The 26,476-nt window shown below is 35.7% G+C and overlaps 1 protein-coding gene across 7 annotated transcripts in view; it reads left to right on the forward strand.

Moving 5' to 3' along the window:
* The window catches only part of SNX29 (sorting nexin 29), a 150,932-nt gene that overhangs the window by 58,740 nt on the left and 65,716 nt on the right, over positions 1-26,476 (forward strand). For 5 of the 7 annotated variants that reach the window (XR_012662492.1, XM_075105225.1, XM_075105221.1 and 2 more), the window contains exons 16-19: positions 4,203-4,319; positions 7,065-7,120; positions 8,097-8,178; positions 26,195-26,335. Coding sequence is in view for 6 of the 7 variants with exons in the window: in XM_075105225.1 (XP_074961326.1) it covers positions 4,203-4,319; positions 7,065-7,120; positions 8,097-8,178; positions 26,195-26,335 (396 nt within the window). In the remaining variant the exon portion in view is untranslated. Of the gene's footprint in view, positions 1-4,202; positions 4,320-7,064; positions 7,121-8,096; positions 8,179-9,355; positions 19,780-26,194; positions 26,336-26,476 lie in introns of those variants that run through there. The other 2 variants (XM_075105224.1, XM_075105226.1) reach the window with 2 other exon arrangements.

The raw sequence follows: 26,476 nt of genomic DNA on the forward strand, positions 1-26,476 counted from the left end.
ATTCAGATGTGGCTCACACAAAAACTTTATGAATTTTAGTTGCAAATTGTACTAAAAAATAAGTCTGAGTTCCACTGAAACACTGTTTTAAAAACCTTATTAATTTTTTCTTGTTGCACGTGTCCTTTTAAGAGAGATTGTATTATTCATATGCTTAGTGAAATATTCCTAGCATGTTTTAAGTTAACAGCTTAGCCCTTTCCTGTGGAACATTGTGTTGTTTACTTTTGTAATTTCTCTGGAGGCTGCTCTTAACTGTGGTCATGCTGGACAGGATAGCTGGAGTGCTGTCAGGCAGCAGGAGTAGACTTAGATTTTCTTTTGTCAACAGGTCTTTAGAATTCTGTTAGTCTGATTCTGGAGTCTGAATATTTTACGTTAGCCTCACTTCCCCTTTGTGCTAAGGATTTGGACTCTTTAAGCATGCTTTCTGGTATGACCAGGACCAAATCTGACTGATCATCTGACCAAGGGAAACTTAGCTCATTTGTACTTTAATTTTCTGCTTTAAACATACCGTCATGGAGAAAAACAACTGTGAAGGTGATGGAAGACACTTTGGGGAAAATTATTGCTTAATCTTCAGTGTAGAATGGATAAAGGAAGATGTAATGACGTAAAATGTAACTGAAAGGATATAATTATAAGGAGACCTCTTTATTGTTTTTAGCAGACCGTTATGCAGGAAAAACCTAAATGAATATTGTTATTCAGAAGTATATCTCATTGCTCCTTTTGGTTTGCTGTGTTGGTAATACATTTTTCTTCGACAAGAAGTAGTAATGAAGTAACTTAATTACTAATAAAAGTGACTGTCACAGGTAATATACCTGCCAATTTGTCCTTTTGATAATACATAACAAGTGATTTAGTGTTTTAGTTGCTGTTGAATTTTCTTTTTATTAAACTTTACTAGTGATACTTACACATTTTTGTATTACTTCGTGTTTTGAGGGAGCTGTCGAATTAACATGCTGATCAAGCCTGCAAGTAGAAAGTTATTTCAAGGTCATCCAAATTAGAGGGAGAGAAAACAGATAATACATCAAATAGTTTGGATTTTGTTCTTCTGAAAGAGACAGGCACTGAAAAATCAAACATGATTTCAAATATGTAAACTACTGATTTTTGCATCCATTCATAAATTTGTATATTGTTTTTGGTAACCAATCAACCAAATAAGCACTACCATTTTTCTCTGTGCATTTCCCACGAGTAGCATACTGCATCTTTTTGTACGTGAAATACGGGGAAGTTTTTCCTCCCAGCCCAGGCTCTCTGTAATTAACAATGACCTGATAATATTAACCTGGAGAGGGGCTTATGATACTCTTAAATATTACACCACTCACTTTGAATTGGAATGAGTGGTTAAGCTAGTGTGAAAAATAATTTATCTGGAGTTAATGATGTGATATTATTATTTTATCTAGTTAAGTTGGCAAGTTTGTTTGGAGCATAAATGTTTGTAATTTATGAAGCAGAACTGCTTCCTATGTGACACCTACTACGTTAGTCATAACACTGAAGTTCATATGGATTTAGATGTCTTGTTAATAATTAGTAAGCTCATTTTACGAAAACAAGTGTTTGAAGCCTTTTTTATCTAGGCTTACGTTGAATGAACAATTGAGAGATGAATACATAGTGTCATTAATTGATAACATGGAAGTCCTAATATTCTGATTTTTATCAGGAGGAGCCAGAAAAGAGTCTAATTATAAGGCTGAGAAGTTAGTTTTTCTAATGGGATTAAGCACAACAGAAATGCTTGACAAGAACAAAAACAAAAGTGGTAGATTAAAGCTGCTTTAGTATACTATAAATAATAATAAAAAAGCTTTTGATTGTTGAACAGATATTAATGCTACATTAAACCTTTACACTTCAGAAAGGGAGGAGTGAAACAGAATTGTAGCTAAGACATGTTGCAAGCTTTCTGTATTGTAGTGTGTAAGATAAGTCATAAATATTAATCTAAAACTGCTTATATAGTCAGGCAAACAAATAAAAATGTCTGCCTGTTTGGGTTTCAATAATTACTCTGTGAAATCTTTAGCTTTTGTACTTCCTGATAGTCCCATTACATGGAAAGTTTGTTAGTTCAATTACTGCTACTGGTTTTTACCTTGTAATCTGCTGAGCATTTCAGAATAGTTTGTAAATTCAGAATTAATGAGAGATATCACTCTAGCTAAACCATATCTGGGCTTAGTTTAGCTCTTTTTGGGCATAATCCACACTAATGAATTAACTGGTTTCAAAGTACTCCCTCTAATACAAAAAGAAATTTGAAAAGAATACTTGAAATTCAACTCAGGTAGAATTACTTTTATTTTTTATTTTTAATCAATGACATCACCTCTTGGCTTGTCAAATGGAAGCTGTTTTTTTCTGTTTGCTTTGATTATGTGAAGGATACATGTTGTCTGGAACAAAACACTAAATTAAAGGCAAGCACTAAATTAAACAAATTGATTTAAACTGCTTTGTCTTGGGGAACTTCCCCAGGGAAGAGGGAGAAGGCAGAGTGGTAATTCAAGAAAAGGAAAGCATGAAATTCATAGGTAGTCGTGAACTGCCTCCAGAAGGGAAACTATGAAGATTTAAGAGATTTGGCAGCAGTCCAAGTCCCTGTGCTATCGTTGAAGGTAGTGGATTGATATTCACGTTATTCAGCTGTGCTTTCATAATGTTACCCCATTGTTTCTACTCTTCTTTGGATGGCTGTATCAGGAGGCATTTCAAGAGTTGCTGTAACCTGAAAAACACAGGTGACAGTATTGTTGTGGTAGCCTGCTATGCCCACTAGAGGGGCCAACCAGTCACTGCTTCTGTTTTCATCTAACTGCTGTTGTAATTATTGTAGGTTTTGTTTTTCTGCCCTGGGACTGCTCCTCTGGTGCTCCACCTCTGGCAGTGGCCCTTGTCAGTATTCCTTTTCTTTAATGCAGGAGCCATATAGGGAGGTTTACTTGGAAATTTCTAACAGTGGGGTATTCTGAAGTGTCTTTCTTTTCCATTGAAAATATTTCTACAAACCCTTTTTGGCTCAAATTTCTTTGCTCTAAGGCTACAAGTGGCATTATCGGTTCAACACAATTCCTTTGCCACGTATGTTATATACTGATGGGTGATCCATCATAAGTGAAACTTTCATTCAATTTTGTAGTATAATGGTTCTCATAGGAGTAGCTGAAAATCTTGCTGAACACAGATTGTAAGTTCCTTTTATCCTTGCTTCCTGTTTCTGCTAGTTTCCCCATCACATTCTCTTGATGCTAACATGTTGCTGTTACTATTTAGACCTTTGATATTTGGGAACCCTTTTCTTTTTGGAGTTCTTCCCCCTTAAGCTGTAGGCTGTGTAAGAAGAATGCCAGAGCTCAAACATCATCTTTAACCTTGATTTGAGTTTTATTTTTTCTTGCTTCTCTTGGCAGGGATCCAACTTAAACATAGCTTGCTCTGTAAATTGGTATACTTTCTCATTCTTGTCATTCATCCAGCCCTGTTGGCTTTCATGAACATCCTCCATCAATTGGTGCTTTCTTGACACTTTGACTCAAAAATGGAGAGTACAGACATAGCTAGACTTTGTGTCCAAAGAGGCCACACTTGACACCACACTATTTACCTATGCGCAACAACTTGTGCCTCAGTGTAACTGTGGTGCTTATGCTCCTTTGACCCATCACAGATTTGCCTGGGAAGAGGGGACTTCTAGCTCCGACCCTATTAAAAAAACCAAGTAAGAGTGCGGAATATATTACTCATGAATTACTGACAAAGTTTAATGCCATTTGTGCATTTTGCATTATTCCCAGATCAAAATACTGTGATGAGTTTAACTGTTGAGTGCTGTGTTCATCAAAGAATTCAACTGAGAACAAAAGTTAATAGGTGTTTTATTAGAGTCAGTTGCCATAGGATCTCCTCTGATAGGAATAAAATTGGACACAGTTTTATTTTGTCCTATTGAATTCAATATCAAAACCTACACTTCAAGGCATGAGTCAAAATTATTTTGACAGTGTCTGTTCTTAATGGTCAGTTCAAACTAAAGCATTAGCAGTGAGATGCACTAATTGGAGAGTATGGTAAAATGGAAAATATAAATAGAAGTTGATATACCTGTAGGAAATTACATAGTGTGGTGTTTTCAGTTTAGAACACAATTATCTCTTGCCTTTGTTTTTCAGGTAGCTGAAATGCATGGGGAACTGATTGAATTCAATGAGAGGCTGCACCGTGCTCTGATGGCTAAAGAAGCTCTCGTGTCCCAGATGAGACAAGAACTAATTGATTTGAGAGGGCCGGTAAGTGTTTATTACAATGTAGAATACCACTCTGGAATATGCTCAAAACCATTGCTTGTGATGAAATGAAATATGTGTTAGCTTATAAGAAATAACAGCTAACACCACATCTGTGAAGAACACCTTATTGGTATTTTTGAGTGTGTTTGATTCTCTTTAGCAGAATTGAAAGTAAAACAGATATATTCAGACAATAAAATTGTTTTCTCCCAACTATTGCTTCACTTTGGCTTTTTGTGTTAAAAGATTGTGTTCAAATTTGAAAATGAACAGGGAGGAAATGAGTCAAAAATGCTCCTAATAGTTGTCCGTCTTCTGAGGGAGGCATATTTAATTTTTGTTCATATGATTATGTGGTATTGCTCTTTACTTCTTTGTTTGCACTGGAAGCATTCATGTAAAGTGACTGATGTCAATTCTGTGTGCACAGGAGAAGCAGGATTTCACCTATAATTTTCAGCCTTTTAGATGGAAACAATCACACTATTGTGTTAAGAGATGACAAATGATAAATCACGTGTGTTATAGCTGTAGTTTCTTACTCAGGGATTTTGGGCTGTGTCCCTGTTCAGAGATTTTGTTTTTAATCGTGTATCTCCATATCCTTATCCAGTAGTTAGATACTGATACTATATTTTAATGTATCAGATACCAGGAGAAAACTAATTCCTAAAACTTTTTAAGGAGTGGAAGTGGTACTATATTTTAAGGGCTAGCTAAATTCTAGTTGTTACTAGTTATTATTGTCCAAAATGAAACTGAATTGAATACAGTCCTAGACTTTTGCATTATCCTAAGAAGTGGATACATTTTAACTCTGTATTAGTAAATAAAACTCTGTGCTGATAGTCTGTTATGTAGTAGACTTTATTTAGAACTCTCAAAGTTGGTAAAGCATGCAGAAATTGTGGGATAAGAATATCTGATCCCCCTTTGACTTGTTTGAAAATATCAGCCAAGTTCTTAACTTTTTATTACTGAAAGAGTATATAATTTACAGTTTGTTATAAAAATAGCTTCCGTGATTCTTCACTGTCTTCTTTCCTTTTAATATTGATAATCAATTTTAATGGCTGTAATTTATAAATGAATTGTACACAGTGACTTTTCAAATTTCTAATTATTGGGTTTCAGAACTTCTGCAACAGAGGAATATTGAAACAAAAAGTATATGCTTTCAAGGCTATGAGGAAGTATATTGATGTAATGTCTCCATCACTCTGTTTTGCGTTACAATGGACAGCACTTCAATTGGCATCTCAAAATCATTAACCAGTCTGTTTCAACATAGATGTGCAAGCACTGGAACACATTAATGTTACCCTTTTCCTTATTTTCAAAGTCCACACTCTGTCTTTGAGGGGTTTTTTTGCAACACTTTTACTAAAGTTAATTAAAATAACTATATATCTGGTGATAGGATTTACCACTTCAGATACAGGCAAAGAGAGGGTGCAAGTTGTAGGCAAGATAGAAGAACATCTGTTCACTGGCAGCACGTAGCCTGGCTTTCCAGAGCTCTTGTGCCAGAGGAGGGTGGACTGCACCGCGAACAGACAGCAGCTGATGGTGGTAATTGAGAGGTCGTACTGGCCCTTCCCACCTCATTCCCCCAAAAGAGGGCAGCAGAGGTGTTCAGGGCTCCATATATATGCCATATATATATGCCTTAGAGCTGTCTTAGCTCTGCACGATTCTTTTCCTCTGTTCCTTTCTCTGGCAGCAATGACTTTTTTTGCTGAGCCGTATCTCTTTAATCTTGGGAAGGTAAAATTCAGTTTTGTCTTGTGTATTGGGAGGTCTTGAACTGATCCGTCAAAGCATTGGCAAGTAGATTTTCTTTAGTCCTCTTTGAAATTTTGTATTGCTTTGCAATAAATAAATACATACAGATAGCTCTATAATAAGCAATAACTATATATACATTTCTTAGGCAGCAAATATTCTGAAAAATAGTATATTCATGCAACATACATTATAGAGATACACTGAACCAGTACTTAAATAATATAGAAGCTGTCTCTGGAAGTTCACAACTTTTAGCTGTTTTTCTTCATCAAAAGACACTTACTATTCTGGGTTATGGTTTACGTTTTACGGTATTTAAAGGTGAGAAGATATCCTTTTATGTTTAACTAGCTTTAAGGTAAGGTAAAAAGCTATTGCTGTTTCAGTTCTGAATGCTCTTTCAATCTTCTTTTCTCACAACTGCTACTTTTGGTTCTGCAGGTGTTAGTCCATCATTGCCATCTTAATAATAAACTTTTGTGACTATATAATGTTTTGTAAGAACACAGCTTAAATAAAGTGATCATGCATCTTTCTCTTAATGGCATGTTGGTTTTAGAAGAAAGTGATCACTAGGTTTTATATGCTTCATCTTTTCCCATAAATTGTTTGTACAGGAAATGTACTTTCTTTTAGCATACTTTGCTTATAAAGGCCTAGTAATAATACTTTTTTTCCTGTGTTTTATATAGCTTTCAAAGTGACATGCTTTTACAAACCCCAGTTTGTTTCTTTACAAAACCATAGCAAATTCTAACATGAAGAACTCACAAGGGTGATATGTTCATAATCCTGTTGCACGATTGTTTATTTTTCTTTTATTGTTTCTCAGTAATAGTTTTTATTGGCATTTAAAAAATTGAATGTTAAATTGTAATTTCCTTTCTAATATTACGCTTTCTTAATAGAAAGCATAATAACCAGTGTGTGGGAATTATTTCTGTTTTGTAAATATAGGTCCCTGGAGATTTGAGTCAAACATCTGAAGATCAGAGTTTGTCAGATTTTGAAATGTAAGTTTCATAATACACATATTTTTTTCTTTGTACAGTCTTTATAAGAAAGCAGAATAAGCAAACAGATTCAATAAGTTGCTTTTCCTCTATTATTTGCAATAGCTGAATTCTCGGCTGCAGTGTTCCATTGTTAAAAAGTATGGAGAGCTGCACAGTCCATGTCCTACTGTAGTTTTTAATAATGTTGAATGCAAGGAGTTTAGATTTATGAAGATTCTCTTGGAGTGCTCTTTCAGTGCACTAGGTCTTGGTATTCTAACAAAGCATCAAAAGTTACTGTTTTCTGTTGCTTTGGGTTTGATAGATGCTAGATACTATTCATAACATGCTGGACTTTCTCATTTTTACAGAATAACTCCTAATCAATGCATACACATAGTACTAACAAAAATCCCACAAACACCCCAGTTGGTCATCCCAGATCATTCCAGAGTGTTGTGATTTGGAGTTTTGCCTTTATTAATCAGACTAATGAATCAAGCTTTTTGAGGATGAGGGGGTGAAAATGTAGCTGATGTCTTTAAATCATAGAAATTTAGAGCTGAATTACAGAGTGGATGGAAACGCATTCCCCATAATTGTGCAGTGCTGTTTAGTTATTTAATGAACTCAGTTTTTTGCTGAATTTTGTGGACAAAACTGTTGAGTTTGTTGAAATAAATAGTTTTTATTTCCTGTGTATAATCAAATGTTGTCAAGGGCACGCTGTAAAAAACCCAAACCCAAAAAACCCATAAAGGGAATTGCTTCAGTGCTGGTTTTCAGTTATGTTAATTTTAGAGAACAATTTCAGATACAGCAGGTATAAAAGGTTCAGGCAGAACTACAATTTTTGTGATACTCTATTTGAAATGTTAAGTTGATTTGTTAATCGATCACTTTGATCATTATGTAAATCACTGGAGATAGTTGCTTTGCAATTCTTATACATAAATATGATTCCATATTTTAAGTTTTTCACTCTCTTCCTCAGATCAAATCGGGCTCTTATTAATGTTTGGATTCCCTCAGTCTTTCTGCGTGGAAAAGCGGCTAATGCTTTCCATGTTTATCAGGTAAGTGATATATCTTAACACAGTAAAAGTTTGTGACTGAAATGGCACATTTTAATAATTTAAATATCTCAGTCTAATTTCATTAGAGAGCAGCAGTAGCCATATATATTCATCCAGATGATTGTGTTGATTATCCGAATAGCATATTTTGAGGGTTGGCTTTTAATAGTTTAAAAGCATGCTAGTAAGGTGACTGCATTGGCCAGGGAGTACAATAATTCAATATTAATCAGTAATGCCTTCGTCAATATGCACATACATATTCTATTTCAATTTTGGGGATATCAATGAGCAGAAATGTTATTGACAGACCAACAGACAGATGTGGCTTATTGTAGTAGCTCACTCAGAAACATTTTGAATGATGCCACAAGTCTTCACTGTGTGTCATTGGACATGCTCATAGTGTGTTCTGCTTTAGCTGGGTGTGAATTTAGGGGTTTGTGCTCTAGCCTGCCTTGTAGTTGAAGCATTGAAATCCTATACTGTTGCTTGATTCCTCGATTCTTGGTTTCGGAACAATTATATCCTCTGTGGTTGGAATGCAGGACAAACATTAAACACACTTTAATATGCTGTCCCTGGCTGTTTGTATTTCTTTATTTGTGGATTATTAGCAGCTGCAAAATTTTTCCACTTGTTTCAACCACATGTACTTAGCTCAGAACAAAGTTTCTGAAGCTTTTTAACATTCCTCTCACTCTGAATGGTGATTTTGATAGAATTTTGAATCATTTATGAAGTGTTGGCAGATAGTTGAAAAATACAGGAAAAAACCCACCTTTCAGCCAAAGACAATGAAAAATAAGACTTTAGCTAATAGAAAGAAAAGCTAACAATACTGAACAGTTAGTAATTTGTTCAAGAGCATTGAATAATCAATCAAATACAGGTGCACAAGTGTTTGTGGAAACCTAACTTGTTGACAAGTGTGATTATTTTTGTCTTTCTGCCTCTCACATATTCCCCCATGCTGCTGTCACTGGCTACACATTCTCAAACCCAGACACCAGGCTGCTAACGCAGAAATTCTTAGAAACATCAGTATCCCGCCCCACCACATCTCTGTTACTCTAATGATGTTGCAGTTCTGTGACCAGTAGAGGAACTCTGGTTTCTCCTGCTTGTTTCCTAGGTTGCTGTTTTGTTCTTTTTGTTCTGCTTTGTCATTTCTTAGGTTTCTCTAGTTCCTATTGCCGCGCGCCATTTGCTTTTCACACCCATCCACCATTTCTTCACCAGGTTGGTCAGCACGTTGGCAAAGATGGTCTTGTCCCACTCTGTCAGGTGGATTTCATCTCTCCCAGCAGTCCTTGATCATTAGAGACAGTCCCATGATTGTAAAAGCCAAATCTGTCAGTGGTATCTTCTGTGCAACTGGGTATTGATCCATAGGATCCACTGCACCTTCACAAACATTTTCCCTCACTGGCAGGATCTAGAAGACCAGCTCGGCCCCTGTGCACTTCACCTTGTCCCCAGTGCTGTTTAGTCACCCTTTTTTGGTAATATTCTTCTCTGGAATTAATGTTGCTGCTTGTGTGAATGAACAACAAAGGGTAATATTAAGGGGTACCTATCACGTACTACTTTAGAAGCTTTGAGTTTTAAAAGTTCAGTCTTTCTTCAAACATTTTTACATCTAGACTGTTGATCAAGCAAAAGCTGGAATGTGATGTACCCCAGAATTTTTTTCCCCTCCTGAAGTTGTGTAGATATTTTGAGTTTCTGGCAGATAACTACAGAATAAGACCATTCCGGAAAAATATTTGGTATCTGAATGACGAGGTCTCTTGTATTTGCAATAATATGACACTTGACTGTCTACATTCTCTGACTTTTTTTTTTTTTTTGAGTTATATCTGCAGTACAGATTGAAATGAAGGCACCCAGTGAATATCTCTTTAATTTTTAAGTGCATTTCTGACTGTCTAGACTTGGTACATTTATTAATGATGGTGAGAAATGACATGTAACAGTACTGTCTGTACAGCATTAATTTTGTGTCCTTTAAATGTTACTGATATTTGCTGTTATGTGAAAGACGGGGGTGGGGGGGAATATAACCCAGTAGTTGATCTTATCTTTTGCTGATATTCAGGAAAGCTTACGTGGATGTGGTGAACACAGTTCCACATTTCTTTCAGATTTATGTGAAAAGTTAATATAATTTCTAGTTATCAAATCATGGACATGAATTATTGCAGTGGGAGACTTATTGCAAAGAAAAGCACTTTAAAATCTCCATATAAGTTGTGAATAAGTAAACTTAAATTATGGCATTCTCAGATGTGTTTACCAATGGTCTGTTGCTCACACAGGTTTTCCTTCTCATTTGGCTGAGTAGTGCAAAGTAGAAACAAAACAATTTTTGCAACTGCTTGTGGATGAGGAGAAAGTTTAGGTATAGGCAGCTCTTTAGTAAGAAGAAGTACTGTAATAAATTAAGGAACAGTAGGAAAACTGTCTTGAGAACTTTTAATAGTATACAGAGTTCAATACTAATGTTATTACTGCACAGGGAGGCCATTTTGTTAAAAAAAAGAAATGTTGCCAGTTTGGAGGTCCTGAGTGGTTAAATGGCCATTAAAAATGTAGGAAGAAATGAAAGAAAACCACATAATCACATATCTGAAAAAGGGTCATGGAGACTTTGTGTGTATTGCAAATTGTTGCATTTTTATCAACGCTTTCAGGAAGGTTCTTTTAATTGAGGTTTGTTAGCATCATTACTACTAAGACATGAACCAGAAACCCTTTATTTATAAGGTTGCTAGCTAATATGCCAAATCTTTTTTTTTTTAAAGTAATAAAGTGCTTTTCATTAAGGTATGAAAAGCATACCTTAATTAAGGCCATACTTTAATTAATACCATTAAGGCCCTAGTGAGACCGCATCTGGAGTACTGTGTCCAGTTTTGGGCTCCCCAGTTCAAGAAGGACAGGGAACTGCTTGAGCAAGTCCAGCAGAGAGCTGCCAAGAGGATCAGGGGACTGGAGCATCTCCCTCATGAGGAAAGGCTGAGAGACTTGGGTTTGTTCAGCCTGGAGAAGACTGAGGGGGGATTTCATCAATACCTATAAATATCTAAATGGTGGGTGTCAGGATGATGGGACTGGACTCTTTTCAGTGGTGCCCAATGACAGGACAAGGGGCAATGGGCACAGGTTGGAACACAGGAAGTTCCACCTCAACATGAGGAAAAACTCCTTTCCTGTGCGGGTGCCAGAGCAGTGGCACAGGCTGCCCAGAGAGGCTGTGGAGTCTCCTTCCCTGGAGACATTCAAACCCACCTGGAGGTGCGTCCTCTTGCTCTGGGTGTGCCTGCTCAAACAGGGGGGTTGGACGAGATGATCTCCAGAGGTCCCTTCCAACCCCTACCATTCTATGATTCTGTATATTAGAATTGAATTAACAAACATTTATTCTTTGAAGAATTTAATTTACTTTCAATTTCACTTGTAACTTGATATCAAACTTAGTTACTAAAGAGTTCAATACTTTTCATGCAGTTTGACTGTGTGTGAGTATACAAATGGCATTGTGAAAGCCTGGAAAGAATGCACAATTCATATATACTATAGATGTTCTGCACTTTTTCTTCAACAGGAAAAATATTAAGATAAACTAAGCTTCCCAGTTTATAAGAGGTTCAGGGCTGTATCCAAAATCTGGTGAAGTGAGTCAAGGGTTAGATGTTGCTCTCACTTCGTTTTGGTTAAGGGCCTAACTACGGTGACTTGAAAAAAATTTAGTGTTTTTATTAGTTCTGCTTTTGCACCTTATTTCTATTTATCATTGGCATGACATTTTAGAAAATATATTTTGCTGGTACAGAGTGGGTTTTAATAGACTTCATCCATTACTCATCATCAATGGAAAACAAAGAACTTGTGTTTGAAGGCTCAGCCTTTTGAGAAGAGGAAAAAAGGAAGCAAAATATCATTGCAGTATTCTAAAAGATCGAAAATTCTAGATTTACAAAAAGATAATTTTGAGAATTTTCTTAAGTTCTTTATGTTCTGTTTATTGGTATATGTATTTGAAAAATGTACAGGTTCTTCTGAATACGCTCTATTCATTATTCACACTAGCAATTTATGGGACATATGTGACGTGGAAAGTTAGAAGTGTCTATCTAGAACAGATGTAGAATGTCTGTGGTCAAACTAGTTTGTCTTTAATTGCAGAACAGCACTGAATACCATAGAATTCCACTGGTGAACAGTTCTGTATTTGTTCAACTTTGTCTTATAATATTTTTTAAAAAAGTGAGCAAGAATTACCTGTAGAAGTGACCTAAAACTTCTGTAATCCCTATTAAAACTTGATCTTGGTACCTGCTGAAATCTTCCCTTGTGGAAGAATATAGTAATTGCATTCCTGCCAGTTTTTGATCTCAGTAACAGTAGTATGACTGGGAAGAGTGTCTGTATAGCAAGTAACTTTGTTTTCTGCCACTGTTCATGTGAAAAAAAAAAAAAAAAGAAATGTTCCTAAACAGACATACACTCTGTAGCATAGTACTATGATGAAACACTTGAAGTTATTGCCATGTCTCTGACCAAATATGTAGTCATGTGCTTGCTGAATATATACTCTGCATTTTATAGCAACCAGGAAAGCATTAATTTATAAAACTTTTGAATAGCCTTAATAACAACAGTGTGCATTTATCTTGTTAAATCTCTGCCAAAACATGTGCTCCTGATTACAGGGAATTTGATTCAATGTTGAAATTGTGGAAGAGCATATTTACCAGGCTACCAGTATGTAATGAACAGACAAGGACTGGGAGTGACAATTAGGATAAATGACTAAGCTCATTTCTGAGCTCTTATTCATAATAAACATTATTTTTGCTCCTTTATAATTTATTTCTCCAATGGCAGAAAATTAAAATGCATGTATAACTCTTTCAGCTACATGAGTAGTTGCTTGTAGTATATCAATGTAAAGGAAAGTAGCAATATTACAGAACGTTGATATTATTGAGATCATTACCAACATCTTTTGGAGTTCAGATTTCTCTGCAAGTGCTTGAGTAGCCATAGCTTGAGATTTAAAAACTGACTCTTGGTTTTGCTGGTTAATTCTGGGAAAAAGATGTCAAGCAAACTTTGGAGAAAGCTAAAGTGTGCCAACTGCAACAGGCAAAGTTTGAAATTTGGGTTCGGGTAAGCATAATTTTTAGATATGCTAAATACTTATGACTGTACTTAAAGCTAATTGTAAATTAGCCTTAAGATGCTTAGCCTGCCTGAAAATTACATTGTATGTGTAATACTATTAAGGTAAGATGTTGCTGCCAAATGATGATGTTAAAAAAGGGCATGTACATTGACCATTGCTTTTCCAAAGGCAGTTCATGTAAATGTATTTCCAACATGGCTTGATTTCTTCTGTATTTTCTGTTATAAGAAAGCTATTGAGGTTGTCCTCTCCCCTCCTGTTATGACGCTTCTTGTTAACTAACCTTTCCTGATTTGAAATTGTGTATCTCTGGAGCATTTCACTTGATTGATAGAGGAAGACAGTGTGCCAGTGGAGACTTGCTATGTCACATTTATTGTTGATGCACTTCAGAATTGTTGTGCCTCTTCTGTCCCTTTTTGCTCATAAATGTGTATTTTCTAGCAAAAAATAAACTACTGGATACGTATCACGTGCCTTGGAAATGACCAAAAGAGGGTGGAAAGAATTGCAGAGCACCTCAAATAGTTTGGAAAAGTATGAACCTAACAGTTCCACTGTGTCTGTCATCTTTTTTCCTGGACTTATAAATGCTTCTTAAGAATCTAAGAATTAGGAGAAATAAGTCTGGGTAGCTGTGCCTCTTTGAAATCAATGCCAATTTTACATTTGTGCTTCTTAAACCAGGAAAATAAATGAATGGCATGTTAATTTGCTTATCAGGAGGGCCTGATGTGGACAGGAGAATAGACTCCAGCAGGAGTTTTATTATAGTGCTTGCTTTTAAATTTTTTTTTTTAATTTAATGCAGATTTGTAATGCTGTTTTGAAAGGTGTTTCAAAGCATTTATTTGTGTTATGTTAATATTTTAATGTTTCAGATGTCACGTTCAGAATCAGTATATCTTCCACCCTTAAAATCGCCAGATGTTATTCTTCAGTGAGTATAGAAGGAAATATTTCCAGGTGCACCATACTTGTCACACAGTTTCAACCATCAAATAATTTCTGTAATTTTTGTTAAGGATTAAGGATTCTAGACAAACTCAAGAATAAGTCTATGAACTCTGAAATCAAGCAACGTTTTAAATGAGTCCTATTAGGTGTGGAAATTTTAATCAGACCTCTGTATTTGTAGAGTTACGCTGCACTTTTGCAGTGATGTTGAACTGGCAGCATTTACTGGTTATGAATCATAAGAATTTAAAAACAAGGTCTAGAAACATAGCCAAATTTTAAGCTCAATTTGAATGAGTTCAAGGGGACAGTTGTGAGCAGCAGATTTATCAGCGCTTACAGATTAGTACAATCTAATACAGCCTTAAAAATTAACAGAGACCCAGACTTATGAAATTCAACTGTGGAAGTTACAACAATTAGATGGTGTATAAATTTTAGTGAAAAAGCTATTTAGAATTGAATGTGCACTTAAGTGCAGTTACTAAGTTCAATTTTTTTCCACTTGTTTTTTGAAATATCACCATTTCACAGTAATTGATGAACTTTCGGATGACTACAATAAATGACTACATTAAATAAAGACAAAAAATAAACATTGTGATACAGGGCTTTCAAAATTAAATAACGATTTAGGGCTTTGTTTTTTTCTTGCACTGTGAATAACCTCTGACGACAAAGATACCTACTGAGAAGAGGTGGCTGTAGGTGCTGGGGAGTTCAACTTTGTCATTCTCTAGGGTATCGCATGGGACTTCATCTGAGGAGTAGAAAGATGGGAAGACCTCATGTTTCTAGATGGTCTACTAAGCCATGGTGTGGAAGACAATGTTCCATTTGGTTTTCCAGTGGTACAGGGTAAAGGAGGGTATGGAGGCTTCAGAGAGATGGAGATCTAGTGTTTTGCTGCATGAATGAAAAAATATTGGAAAAGTAAAGGGTTTGGATTCATGAGGATTTGGATATGTTTCTGGAATAAAGAGAGTTCTCACAGAAGGGATGATTTTAAATGCAGGACTTAGTTACTGGCACTTGAAGATCATAAAATTTATAAATTGCAAAGTAGAGGAAAGTTTCCGTGTAAAGCAGGTGCTTGGAATGGGAATATGAAATTAAATAAACTAATTTCAATTCTATTGTAAAAGGAACAACAAAAGCAAAAGTTCACTACTACTAACTATAAAAAGAGAATGAGGGGAAAAAATGAGGAAGCTGGTTAACAAAAACATAAAAGGGACAGCTAAGATGGTTTGCAGGCATAATGGAGACGATCTAAAAACTTGGATATTGCTCACAGGAAATACCTAACCTATTTAAAAAAAAGAGAGAAAGGAAAAAGAAGAGAAGGATGGCTAAGCAGCAGAATAAGAAAAGTTATCAGAACTAAGTAAATACATTTTAAAAAATTTAACCGTTTCAGTCATCTCTAAAGAAAAAGAGAGGAATGTACACATTCTGGAGGAAAAAAGTAGAAATACAATGTTCCAGGCCTCTTACAACTTCCAAAAGGCATAAAATCTAATGGTCTCTTCTGTACATGTCAGGAACTAGCCACTTGCTAAAGTCAGTGGGACAGATACTCAAGCTGAAGAAGGTGGTCTCAGAACATTAAAAAGTAACAGAAGAATACATATTTGAACAACTCCGTGGTGAACAGAGACTTCACGGGGTATCCCCATTCTGGATTATTCCTTGTCAAGAATTAGCAGATTGTTCGTTTTAAATGAAATACCAGTAGAAGATCTCATTGAACAAATAAAGAATAAATATCCACAGGCAGTTCACCAGGAATTCAAGGGTGAAATATCTGAAAACTGATAAATAGCTTCTAGTTTGGGTACCATAGGATTTTAAAGTATCTAATCTGACACAACATTTGAGAAGGTTTAGTAAGGTCTAAAATCCAAGTTGTTAGAAATCATTAGAAAAGGGATAGACAGAAAACTGCATTATGCTGTGTATAGTCTCTGGCTTATCTGTGTGCAGTTCTAGTCCTCTCCAAAGAAATATATCAGAACTGGAAAGAATACAAGTGAAAAATGAAGCTTTTTCTTTTGAGGAGCATATTAGAAATTCTCAGCCTGCAAGAAGGACAACTGAGAGGGGAATAAAATAGCAATCTTTCAAATCATTAAAGACATGGAGAAATTTTTAACTGTTTCAAAATGCAAATTGGAGCATCCATTGAAACTACTAGCTTCAATACATGACAGTGGTTTTCTCCACAACATATAATTAGGGTGCAAGACATCTTGCCACAGTGCTTGTGAATACTGAAAGTTTACATGGGTCTAGAAAATAATTGAGCTAATTGAAGAAAAATCAATCCAAACATGAAGATGTGCCTTCTTTCTCAGGAAATCACTGGATAGCAATATTTTGGAAGATAGGCAACTTTTCTGGATAAATATCACTGTACCTTTTGTTCATATTTAAGTGTACTGAATAAAATACATTTCATAATTCACCAAAGAATTTTCTGAACTGTTGAAATCAGTATGCCTTGCAGTAACAGTACAGTGGAAGAAACTTGGAGGTCATGGTGTAGGATTAACTAAACATGAGTTGCCCTTGTAATGCTATGCCAGAATGACTAATTTAGTCCTAAAATGGAAATAATAGGTATGATGAGGAAATCTTTCTTTCCACTAGTGTTTAACTTCTATGCATGGCAAGCTCATTCTAATGTTTTCAGAAGTACATCCTCTCTCTTTATACTTGCTCAGCATTGTTTTGCTTCTGGTTTATATCTTGACTACTGTCTTGCCATTCATTTGTGCTGACAGATTAATAGTATAATTAATTTTGTACCTGAGTAGAAAGGTGAATTAGATGACTAGCTGATGTCCTTATTATGAATCAACAAATCATAAGGATATTTAGATGATTACTGGATTAAATTATCTGGGCTGTGACAGGAGCTCAGACTAGATTGTCATAACAATATCTTCTGGCAAGAACTTGAGAGCAATTACGGTTATCCACTTTGAGTCCAGAAGACGCTTCAGAGGTTTATTCTCTTACAAAGTTTGTGATGGCTATTAGTAAGTGGTAAACTGATTAGTTATAAGCATTAAAGAACCTAGCCGCATGTGAAGAAACTAATATATTTTGTGCAAAGTAACAGTTAAGGAAGCTCAGTCCTTTAAACAGACAATTTAAATATTAGCCAGCTTTGTAAAATCAGAGGCATGCTGGAAAAAGTCTGCTCTTCGCTTATAAACATCCTGTCTTCTCTAATTAACTAGTTACTTTCTGGTGACTGCTATTTGTGATCTGTGCAGTTTGATGGCCATGGTTTTTGTGAATCTTTTTTCTGAGGCAGATGTTGCTCAATCAGCCTACCATTAGAAAATATTTTTTTGTCTAGTATATTCGCAGGGATTAAGACAGAATCCAGACCACAATTTTAAAAGAATTTGCCTTTACATTTTACCTCTAGGTGGTGATAGTTAGTTGCAGTTTCTTTAGTGCCTGTGAACCAAGATGATTATTGCAATAATATTATTTTATCATATTTCTCAACTGTAGAGTGTTTTGTTATTTTCTGCACACATACAGATTCCACTTTCCTGTGCAGTGTACAGCAAATGCCATTAGTCATGCCTTTTGTTGCTATAATTACCAATGGCTGACACTTAAGGTAATGAAACTGAGATTTTGTGATTCTTAAAGCAATATCAATGTTTAAATAGCTACTTGCAAATCTGTCTTGTTTGCAGAGTAGTAAACATTTTAGGTTATGCTAAATAAGATTAAAGATAAACAGTAATCAGACAAGACTTGCTATTTGCATACGAATAGGACCCCCTACGATTATGATCAATAAACATTCTTTTCTTACTGCTTTTTTTGTTACTTTGACTCTCTTATTTCTTATTGTTTAATATTGACTGGTATCTTTTATCATAATATTTCTTTCTATATTACTTGTTCTGTTTTTCCTCTTCACTTCCCCTCTGAAGGAAGAGCAGCGTACCTTCATATGAAGGGGCTATTCACAGTACCTGAATGCTCCTGCTTAAACAGAGGGAAGAATTTTCCCAGAAATGCAACATAAATGAGGTGAACAGTGTCTGGTACTCGGGGGTTTCTGAGGGGGAGAGTGCTCAGCAAATGTTTTGGGTGAGAGATGAAACAGTGAAAGCACAGTCTGGGATCTGCCAGATGTGGCTGTTGACCTTTAATTTATACAGGAGCCAGCATAACCTTAGTATTTCATCAAAGGCAAAAGTCTTAACAATGGAAAACAATGCATTGACAGATAAAATAGTAGAAAAGTAAGCAACAAATTGCAAAAATTATATGCAAAGTTTAAATTAATTTCTCTGATATATGAGAAATTGGACTACTTTAGCAGCTGCAGCATTAAGCAGGCAAAAAGGAGAAAGAAATATCTTCTAATTGTATTCCATCTCAGAGCAGCTCAGGGTGAGTAGGGAAGAAAATGGCCTAGAATGTTTGGGAGAATTTGAGAGAAAGATATGGCTTATGGCATTTTGAAATAGAGTGGTTTGAGGGTGCATTAGCAAAAAAGGTGAGCATCCTACTTTTTCCGTAATGGGAACCTGAGGGTGGGTCAGAGGAAGCGTAAGTAGGTAAAGGAGAAAAATTTTTAAATAGCTGGGATGGAGGAAGTATACAAAGATGAAATCAGTATTGGAGACTTTTATAATTCTGTATTTTTCTAAAGGAAACCATAACACAATACATTGATGTGCTTATAGAAATGCTAATGTGGATGGAAACGATACTAGGAAAATAAAAGTAGAATTTCAATTTTCAAATTATTTAATACCTACCACAGAAAGAATAAAATAATTTATATGTAATAAAGGTCTACGATAAATAATAGTTATTTACCAACAAATTGGTGAGATATCCTCCTTTCCCTGGCCAGAGCACTGAAAATATTCTATCTGCAGAAAAAGCCAGCATTTCTGTCATTTTACCTACATCCTCTTCTGCAGAAACTTCTTTTGCTGCAGTGGTTGTCATGCATTGCAATGACTGTATCAGTTCAAAGTGCAAGTTTGTGAAGGGGTGTTAATTATTTTTGGGTATTATAAGTTACATCTCACTATCAAAAGGAGCTAATGATGCTATTGAGTGAAATCTTCTGTGCTGATTTCATTTGTATTAAAAATAAAAAAGATATTGATTCCATTCAGCAAAAGCGTAGGCATGCTGCTGTTGTTCTTTAGTGTCCAGTCTCTTTAGTGCTGTTTTGGAGAATAGAAACAGAACTGTGACTACAGAAACACAGTGAACATAATTCTGCATGTATGTAATTGAGTGGATAGGCCTAAAATGCATGCCAGTTTTCTATGTAGTAGAGCAGTATTGGCTGGTTTTAAAGGTCCATGCTTTGATGTGCATTCTCTCATATATTCAACACTGTATTGTTCATTTTAATGAACTAAATATCAAAAAGTTGAAGATTTAACATAACAAAATAAAATGGTCTTATTGAGATAAAAGCTTGTTAGCTTTAATTCCTGTTATGTCTGTACGTAGAAAGGCACACAAAAAGCTGCTCATATCACAGCTGAAAAGTTTCATTGTTCCATTTGTTTCTTATTATGCAGAAATTCTTAAATTGGATCATTTTCAAAGAGGGAATGTAACCCTACACAGTCCTACAGCTGTGTCAAAATACAACTTGCCTTTCTATTAATTTCTTGCACTTCGAAGGTAACTTTGGAGAATTCAGCTTGAATTTATATTCTAAATAGAATGCCATTGTCCTGAAGTAAAGTCAAGAAATGTAACTGGTTCTTCCTTTTTTGCTGGATACTTCCTCTTCAGATTCATACCTTTTTATTTCTTCTATATGTTTTGAGTGCAGAAATAATTTTGGTAAAAGTTTCCTAAATAGATTGAAATACATCACTCCTCTCAGAAAAGCACACAATGAAATAGGACAAAAAGGTAGTTCCAATCCCCTGAAAACAATTGTTTCTTAAATTGTAAATTTTTATCAAAATCTTTTAAATTTAGTGTTCCTGAATAATTAAGATGTACGTTAAAGTTGAGTTAGTTTTAAGAATTTTTAAAACTTTATTATCACTATAAACCAATATTTGAGAAGCAGAACAAGTGTAGTTACAGAAGGTCATCCCAGAACATGTCTGCATCTCTGGTTAATAATTAATTAATTTTCTTCTTTCCACAGAAAGACTTGTCTCCTCTTACTGTTTCCAGCTCTCTATCAGTAATTCTGAACTGGACATTTAGAAGTCCCTGTCTTGTGCTTGATGTTCCCCCTCTGTAGTAGCAGCAGAAGAGGATGTCTTTTTCTGCTATTTAATAGATTACTTTCTGTAAGAATAAAACAGAAATTATCCTTACTCTTAAGACTGGTAAAATATAACATAGATCACAGTAGGACTGAAGTATTTAAGAAGATAATTTTAGTAGTTTAGAAGATAATTTGGGGACATTACAAGCATTGCAATTTGGACCTAGCATGAAATTGATTGTTTTATACTTATGTAATACAATATATAATTATTTAAGTTGACTATTTCAAAGGCAAGAGGTAAAGGAGATGCAAGATTTTGTTGGTAGATTCTGCCTTTAAGAAGTGGAAAAGCTGAAATGCTTGCACTTTGAACTTCATCCATATCATCTCCTTGCATGGTTTTTGTTGGCTTTTCTAACCCAACAAAGTGTTAGAACTGGTGTATCAACATAGGTAGTCAGAGGAGCAGTCTGTTCTAGGTAGTTTTTAATTTGTTCCAAGCTTACTTTGTTGTGTCTGGAGGAAAAAAAAAAAAGAGGCAAAGTTAAGCATATAATGTCTCCCTCCCTGTACAATCTCTTCTCCTATGCCCCCACAATGTTCAAATTGCCAGTCTTAGAAGACACATAAAATCAATTTAAGACCTGTCATTCATTCATTGGTTTATCCTGCTGAGTGCTAGCAGTATGCTTATGAGATATATATGTATATATGCTCTGTTAGCATGAGCAGATTTTATTATTAATCTTCTCACAGAATGGTAGGGGTTGGAAGGGACCTCTGGAGGTTATCTCATCCAACCTGCCTCCTTGAGCAGGGACACCTAAAGCAGTGGGCACAGGAACGCGTCCAGGCACATTTGAGTATTTCCAGGGAAAATACGGAATAGCTGCACAACCTCTTCAGGCAGCCTGTTCCGCTGCTCTGTCACCCTCACAGTAAAGTTTTTCCGCATATTCAGATGGAACTTCCTGTGTTCCAACTTGAGCCCATTGCCCCTTGTCCTGTCATTGGGCACCACTGAAAATAGTCTGGCCCCATCCTCTTGACACCCACCCTTTGGATATTTATAAGTATTGGTAAGATCCCCCCTCAGTCTTTTCTCCAGGCTAAACAAACCCAAGTCTCTCAGCCTTTCCTCATAAGGGAGATGCTCCAGTCCCCTGATCCTCTTGGTAGCTCTCCGCTGGACTTGCTCCAGTAGTTCCCTCTCGAACTGGGGAGCCCGGAACTGGACACAGTATTCCAGCTGTGGCCTCACTAGGGTGGAGTAGAGGGGGAGGATAACCTCCCTCAACCTGCTGGCCACATACCTTTTAATGCATCCCAGGATACCATTGGCCTTCCTGGCCACAAGGGCACATTGCTGGATCAGGGTCAGCTTGTTGTCCACCAGCACTCCCAGGTCCTTCTCAACAGAGCCGCTTTCCAGTAGTTCAGCCCCCAACCTGTGCTGGTGCATGGGGTTGTTCCTCCCCAGGGGCAGGACCTTACACTTGCTTTTGTTGAATTTCATTAGGTTCCCAGGTTCCCCTTGGCCCAGGTATTGCTGGATGGCAGCACAGCCTTCTGGTGTATCAGCCACTCCTCCCCATTTTATATGATCAGCAAATTTGCTGAGGGTACACTGTCCCTTCATCCAGGTCATTGATGAATATGTTAAACAGGACGTTATGGGAGACAGCAACAAAAGCCTTGCTGAAGTCGAGGTAAACTACATACGCTGCTTTCCCTTCATCTACCCAGTCAGTATCTCATTCTTTTTTGTCTTAATCTGTTCTATCTAAGATGATATTCCTGTATCTGAAGCAAATATTCTCATCTTACAGAAAAATTTTATAGCTTCTTTACCAAGAACGAAACTCTAGCAAAATAATTAAAGCGTCTCTACTTGTTCATGCCTACTTTCCTTCTTCTTGCTCTACTGAGTACTGAAGTGTAAAGGTAAAACTGTGGACTAATGGTACTCAAAAATTATTTGAAGTGTTATTTAAAAGCAAATGTAAAGAAAACTTTCACCAGTCAAGCTTAGCTGTGTTAACATTTAAAAAATAATGGTGCCAATTTGCATGTTATGTTTTTGTATTCATGCTGATTGGGTTGCCTCTACCAAACCAGTTGCTAATTTTTCTTTTTGTTGTCACATGCTTGCACATTGATTTGAAAGGCATATGTAAAAACAAGAGGATCTCCAGAAAACCCTTTTTTATTAGTGAGGGAAAGGAAGTTGGAAATACAGTAGAAATACAGTAATGCAGAAATAATAGGGCTTTTTCTCACCCCCAACTTTTTTTTTCCCCCCTCCAATAATGCTTAGTTAGGTAGCAAATGTCAGAGTAGCTTCCTCAGTCTCTTTTGCATTCCATATACTGCTCATTGGGTTTTTTTCATACTTGTAAGAAAAAACTTGTCCAGCATAGGACAGATTCTCAGTATTCGTCCTGTCCTTTGAAGTGTTCTGCTGCTGAAATGTTCTGAGTTCTCTTGCATCTTGTGCCATTGAATTGTATATGTCATTTAGTAGAGTTTCACTGCTCATCTTCTATTAGCATTATTCTCTCCCCTTCTGACATTTTTCTTGCTCTGGAATGGGACATGGACTTGCAGGGACTTCAACTTCAGCTGCTTTGTACTTCTGGAGCTCCCATCCACAGAGTTCTCTGGCTGGAATTCATTTTTGATTATGTATTCATATCATTCTACCAGGATATATGAGCCGAATTTGTAGGTAAGATTCAGGAGTAACTTGGTTTAGGAAGGTTCCTTCCTGATGTTTATTCTGGTATTTCTATAGGTGTGAATGTCATTGCAACGTCAGAAGATTCTCTAATATCCCATTTAGTATCTCTTTCTACCTAAAGTGCTTGAGAGAGAGCCAAAAAGTGAATTCTAAATACAATAATCTGTATTTTGCATTGAAAAAGAAAAGCACCCGCTTTAGACTTAAGCAGACTTGAAGAACAAGTGTTGATTATAGGCATTTAATCTGTGACGGTACATTGCCACTGGAGCAAGTTGGAATTTTGGCCTTTGTCATTTCTCCTCAGGTTTTTTACAGAAGTAGTGAACTCTGTCAATAGCTACGAGTCTGTTACCAGGATTTATTAAGAGCATTTTTGACTCAGAACTACTTGAAGATTCCTTAACCTATTAAAGAAACTTTTGACTCAAAAACCAGTATCGTGAGAGTAGGGTTTATACATTTCAATACACAATCATTAAACTAGTGCTTTCAAACTGGTTCTCAGAAGTTTTTTGGTATTTCAGTAACATTAAGTTATCAGGTAGTTGGCTGAAAAACAAAAGATTGAATTACTACATTTTTTGCTATTTTTCCTCAAATCTTTGACTTCAAACGTGTTTGTGATGGGAAAATAAAAGACTAATTCATTATATATACTTATTAACAGAATTTTTTCTTTCAGCTGCTGTAAATCACAGCTAAAAAAGCTTATCAATCAATCTTTACACAGGAGACCTGAGTGGAAAGTGCTCCTAAATTACAAGCAAAAGCCTAATTAATTAATTTTTTATATACAAGAGAATATTAGAGTAAAATCTTTTGGTTACAATCAAATAAACATTCTAGTGGTGTTCTCGATTTGGTTTCACTACCTTGAACAGTACTTAATTAAGTTAGGAAATGGATGATTTCAGGAAAACATGGGCATTTAAAAGGAGATGTAGTGATTTGGAACTTATTTTTAAATTGATCAGAGAATGAGCATGAGAGTAGTCCTTTCAACTTTCTATAACATGATCTTAAAGTACTGTTCTGTAATTATATGTCATATGTTAAGGTCTTTTCAGTAGTAGAAAGTAGTGTCGCTCTAGGGAGCAGCTTGATAATTTGGGGCAAGCATACAGATTTAATTAATTAATCTTATGATAGTGGTTCCACCATTACTCTGTCTGAATTCTTGTTACCAAAAGTAGCTGAATTTTTGTTTACATATGCATTGTAATTCACACAATACTCTGAATCTCTTGTATTCTTAGGTGTGCTAATTTTGGAATTATAGTATTCATTTTTTGTGATCATCATGAAACATGATGAAGTACAATAGTAACCAAAAAAATATGCTTGTTATTCAGTACAATTCAATATTATGAATATATGAATATTTCCTACAGTGAAATATTATAATTTGGCAGAAGTTCCATGGTATCTGCTTGGTATATTGTATTTTGTTGCAAGACACAAGTCTCCTATAAATTTGAGAAACTAGGTGTCCCTACAGATAAGATGACTTCTTAAAGACCAAACCAGAGGAAGGCTGCATAAACTGCTTTTGTGGGAGAAGACATTCACTTAACATCTCTGGATCTCTGAATTACCATGAGTCCTTAGTAAGATTTTGTTTTTTCTAAGGACTTGGCAAAACTAGAGAAAGATTCTGTTAATGTTGCAGTCATCAGGAAAAGCTACAATTCAGACTTGGAATCAGCCACATCCAAATCCAAATTTCATTTTTTCCTAGAATTCACAAAACCAGATTTGTTACTGCCCGCTCTTCCTATGATGGTTGTTGGTGTTGCTTTTTTACATAAGCATTCTCCTGATACTTGCCTTACAACTTACTAAATTACTGGTTTTTTTTTTTGTTGAAGTGCAGTGCCATCAGTACTATTCCATCTTAATTTGTGATGCACAGTACTGAGATTATTAACACTCACCTGAGAGTGAATGAGGTACAGATTCTGCAGAAGCAGCCTAAGGAAAAGATCACTCTAGATATTGAGTTTTGATGCTTGGTTTATAGTTTCTGACTTGTGCTGTTCCAGTATTCTTTTAAAATGAGGGCTCATTCCTGTAGAGGAAAGGTTATTCCCTAGTAATGAGTGAAATCTCAATTTTCTGTAACTATATTTCACTTCTGCTTGAAATTTTCCTAGGGAATGTGAATATTTAGCATGTAATTGATAATATGCTCATAAAATAATTGAGTGGCAAACAAAAACAGACTCACAAAAACTACAGCTGTGTTAAATTATGCTTAATGTCCTATACAAGTGGAAAGAATGTACTGTGTTTATTTTCCAAACAATAAAATTTCTAGTTTAGTTTTCAATGTAATTTTTTTTTAGAAAGTAAATCAAGTTTCATACTTTGGATAAAATTATGTTTTGCAGTTCTTAGCTACAAAGCTAATTTACAAAGCTGAATAACTGTGCTGAGTTCATAGAAATAAATTTTATAGTGGTATTAAATTATTTTTTCCTTTGGTCACTGGCTAGTAGAATATGCTGGAAACCATGGTAACAAAAGTTCATGGTTGCCCCAGAGTAATGTTAAAATGAGCAAGCTGTGTTTGTCTTGACTAATATAATAAAATATATATAATAATAGAATAAGATAATATAATAAAAATAAAAATAAAAAAGAAGTAGAAGGAAGAAAGGTGGAATGAGGTTAATGACCTGTAGAACAGAAACAGCAAATATACAGTTGGCAACGTATCTGTGGATAAGTATCCTGGAACTCCTGATACCATTGGATGATGAATGTGAAGGCGTGAAGCCACGAAGCTTTAAAGGCATGAAGCTTTAAAGAGTAAAGGAAATACATTAGTTCAATGATTTGACTTTAAATTATTTCCTTCCATGTCTGTGTTTTGCAGGTTTATATTAGGATAAAGGATGATGAATGGAATGTTTATCGAAGATACGCGGAGTTCAGAAGCTTGCACCATAAATTACAGAATAAATACCAGCAAGTCAGGACTTTTAACTTTCCACCAAAAAAGGCCATTGGAAACAAGGTACTGAAAAGAACTTATAGTATTAGTAAGAGTTGGGGAAAAAACTTTTCCCATTCACACACAAAGAGGTGAATATCATGAATATTTTTTACACCTGCTAGACAGTACCTGCTATTTTTATACAGACTTTGCCCTCATCAG

This window comes from Phalacrocorax aristotelis, chromosome 10 (genome assembly GCF_949628215.1).
Source record: "Phalacrocorax aristotelis chromosome 10, bGulAri2.1, whole genome shotgun sequence".
Lineage (NCBI taxonomy): Eukaryota > Metazoa > Chordata > Aves > Suliformes > Phalacrocoracidae > Phalacrocorax > Phalacrocorax aristotelis.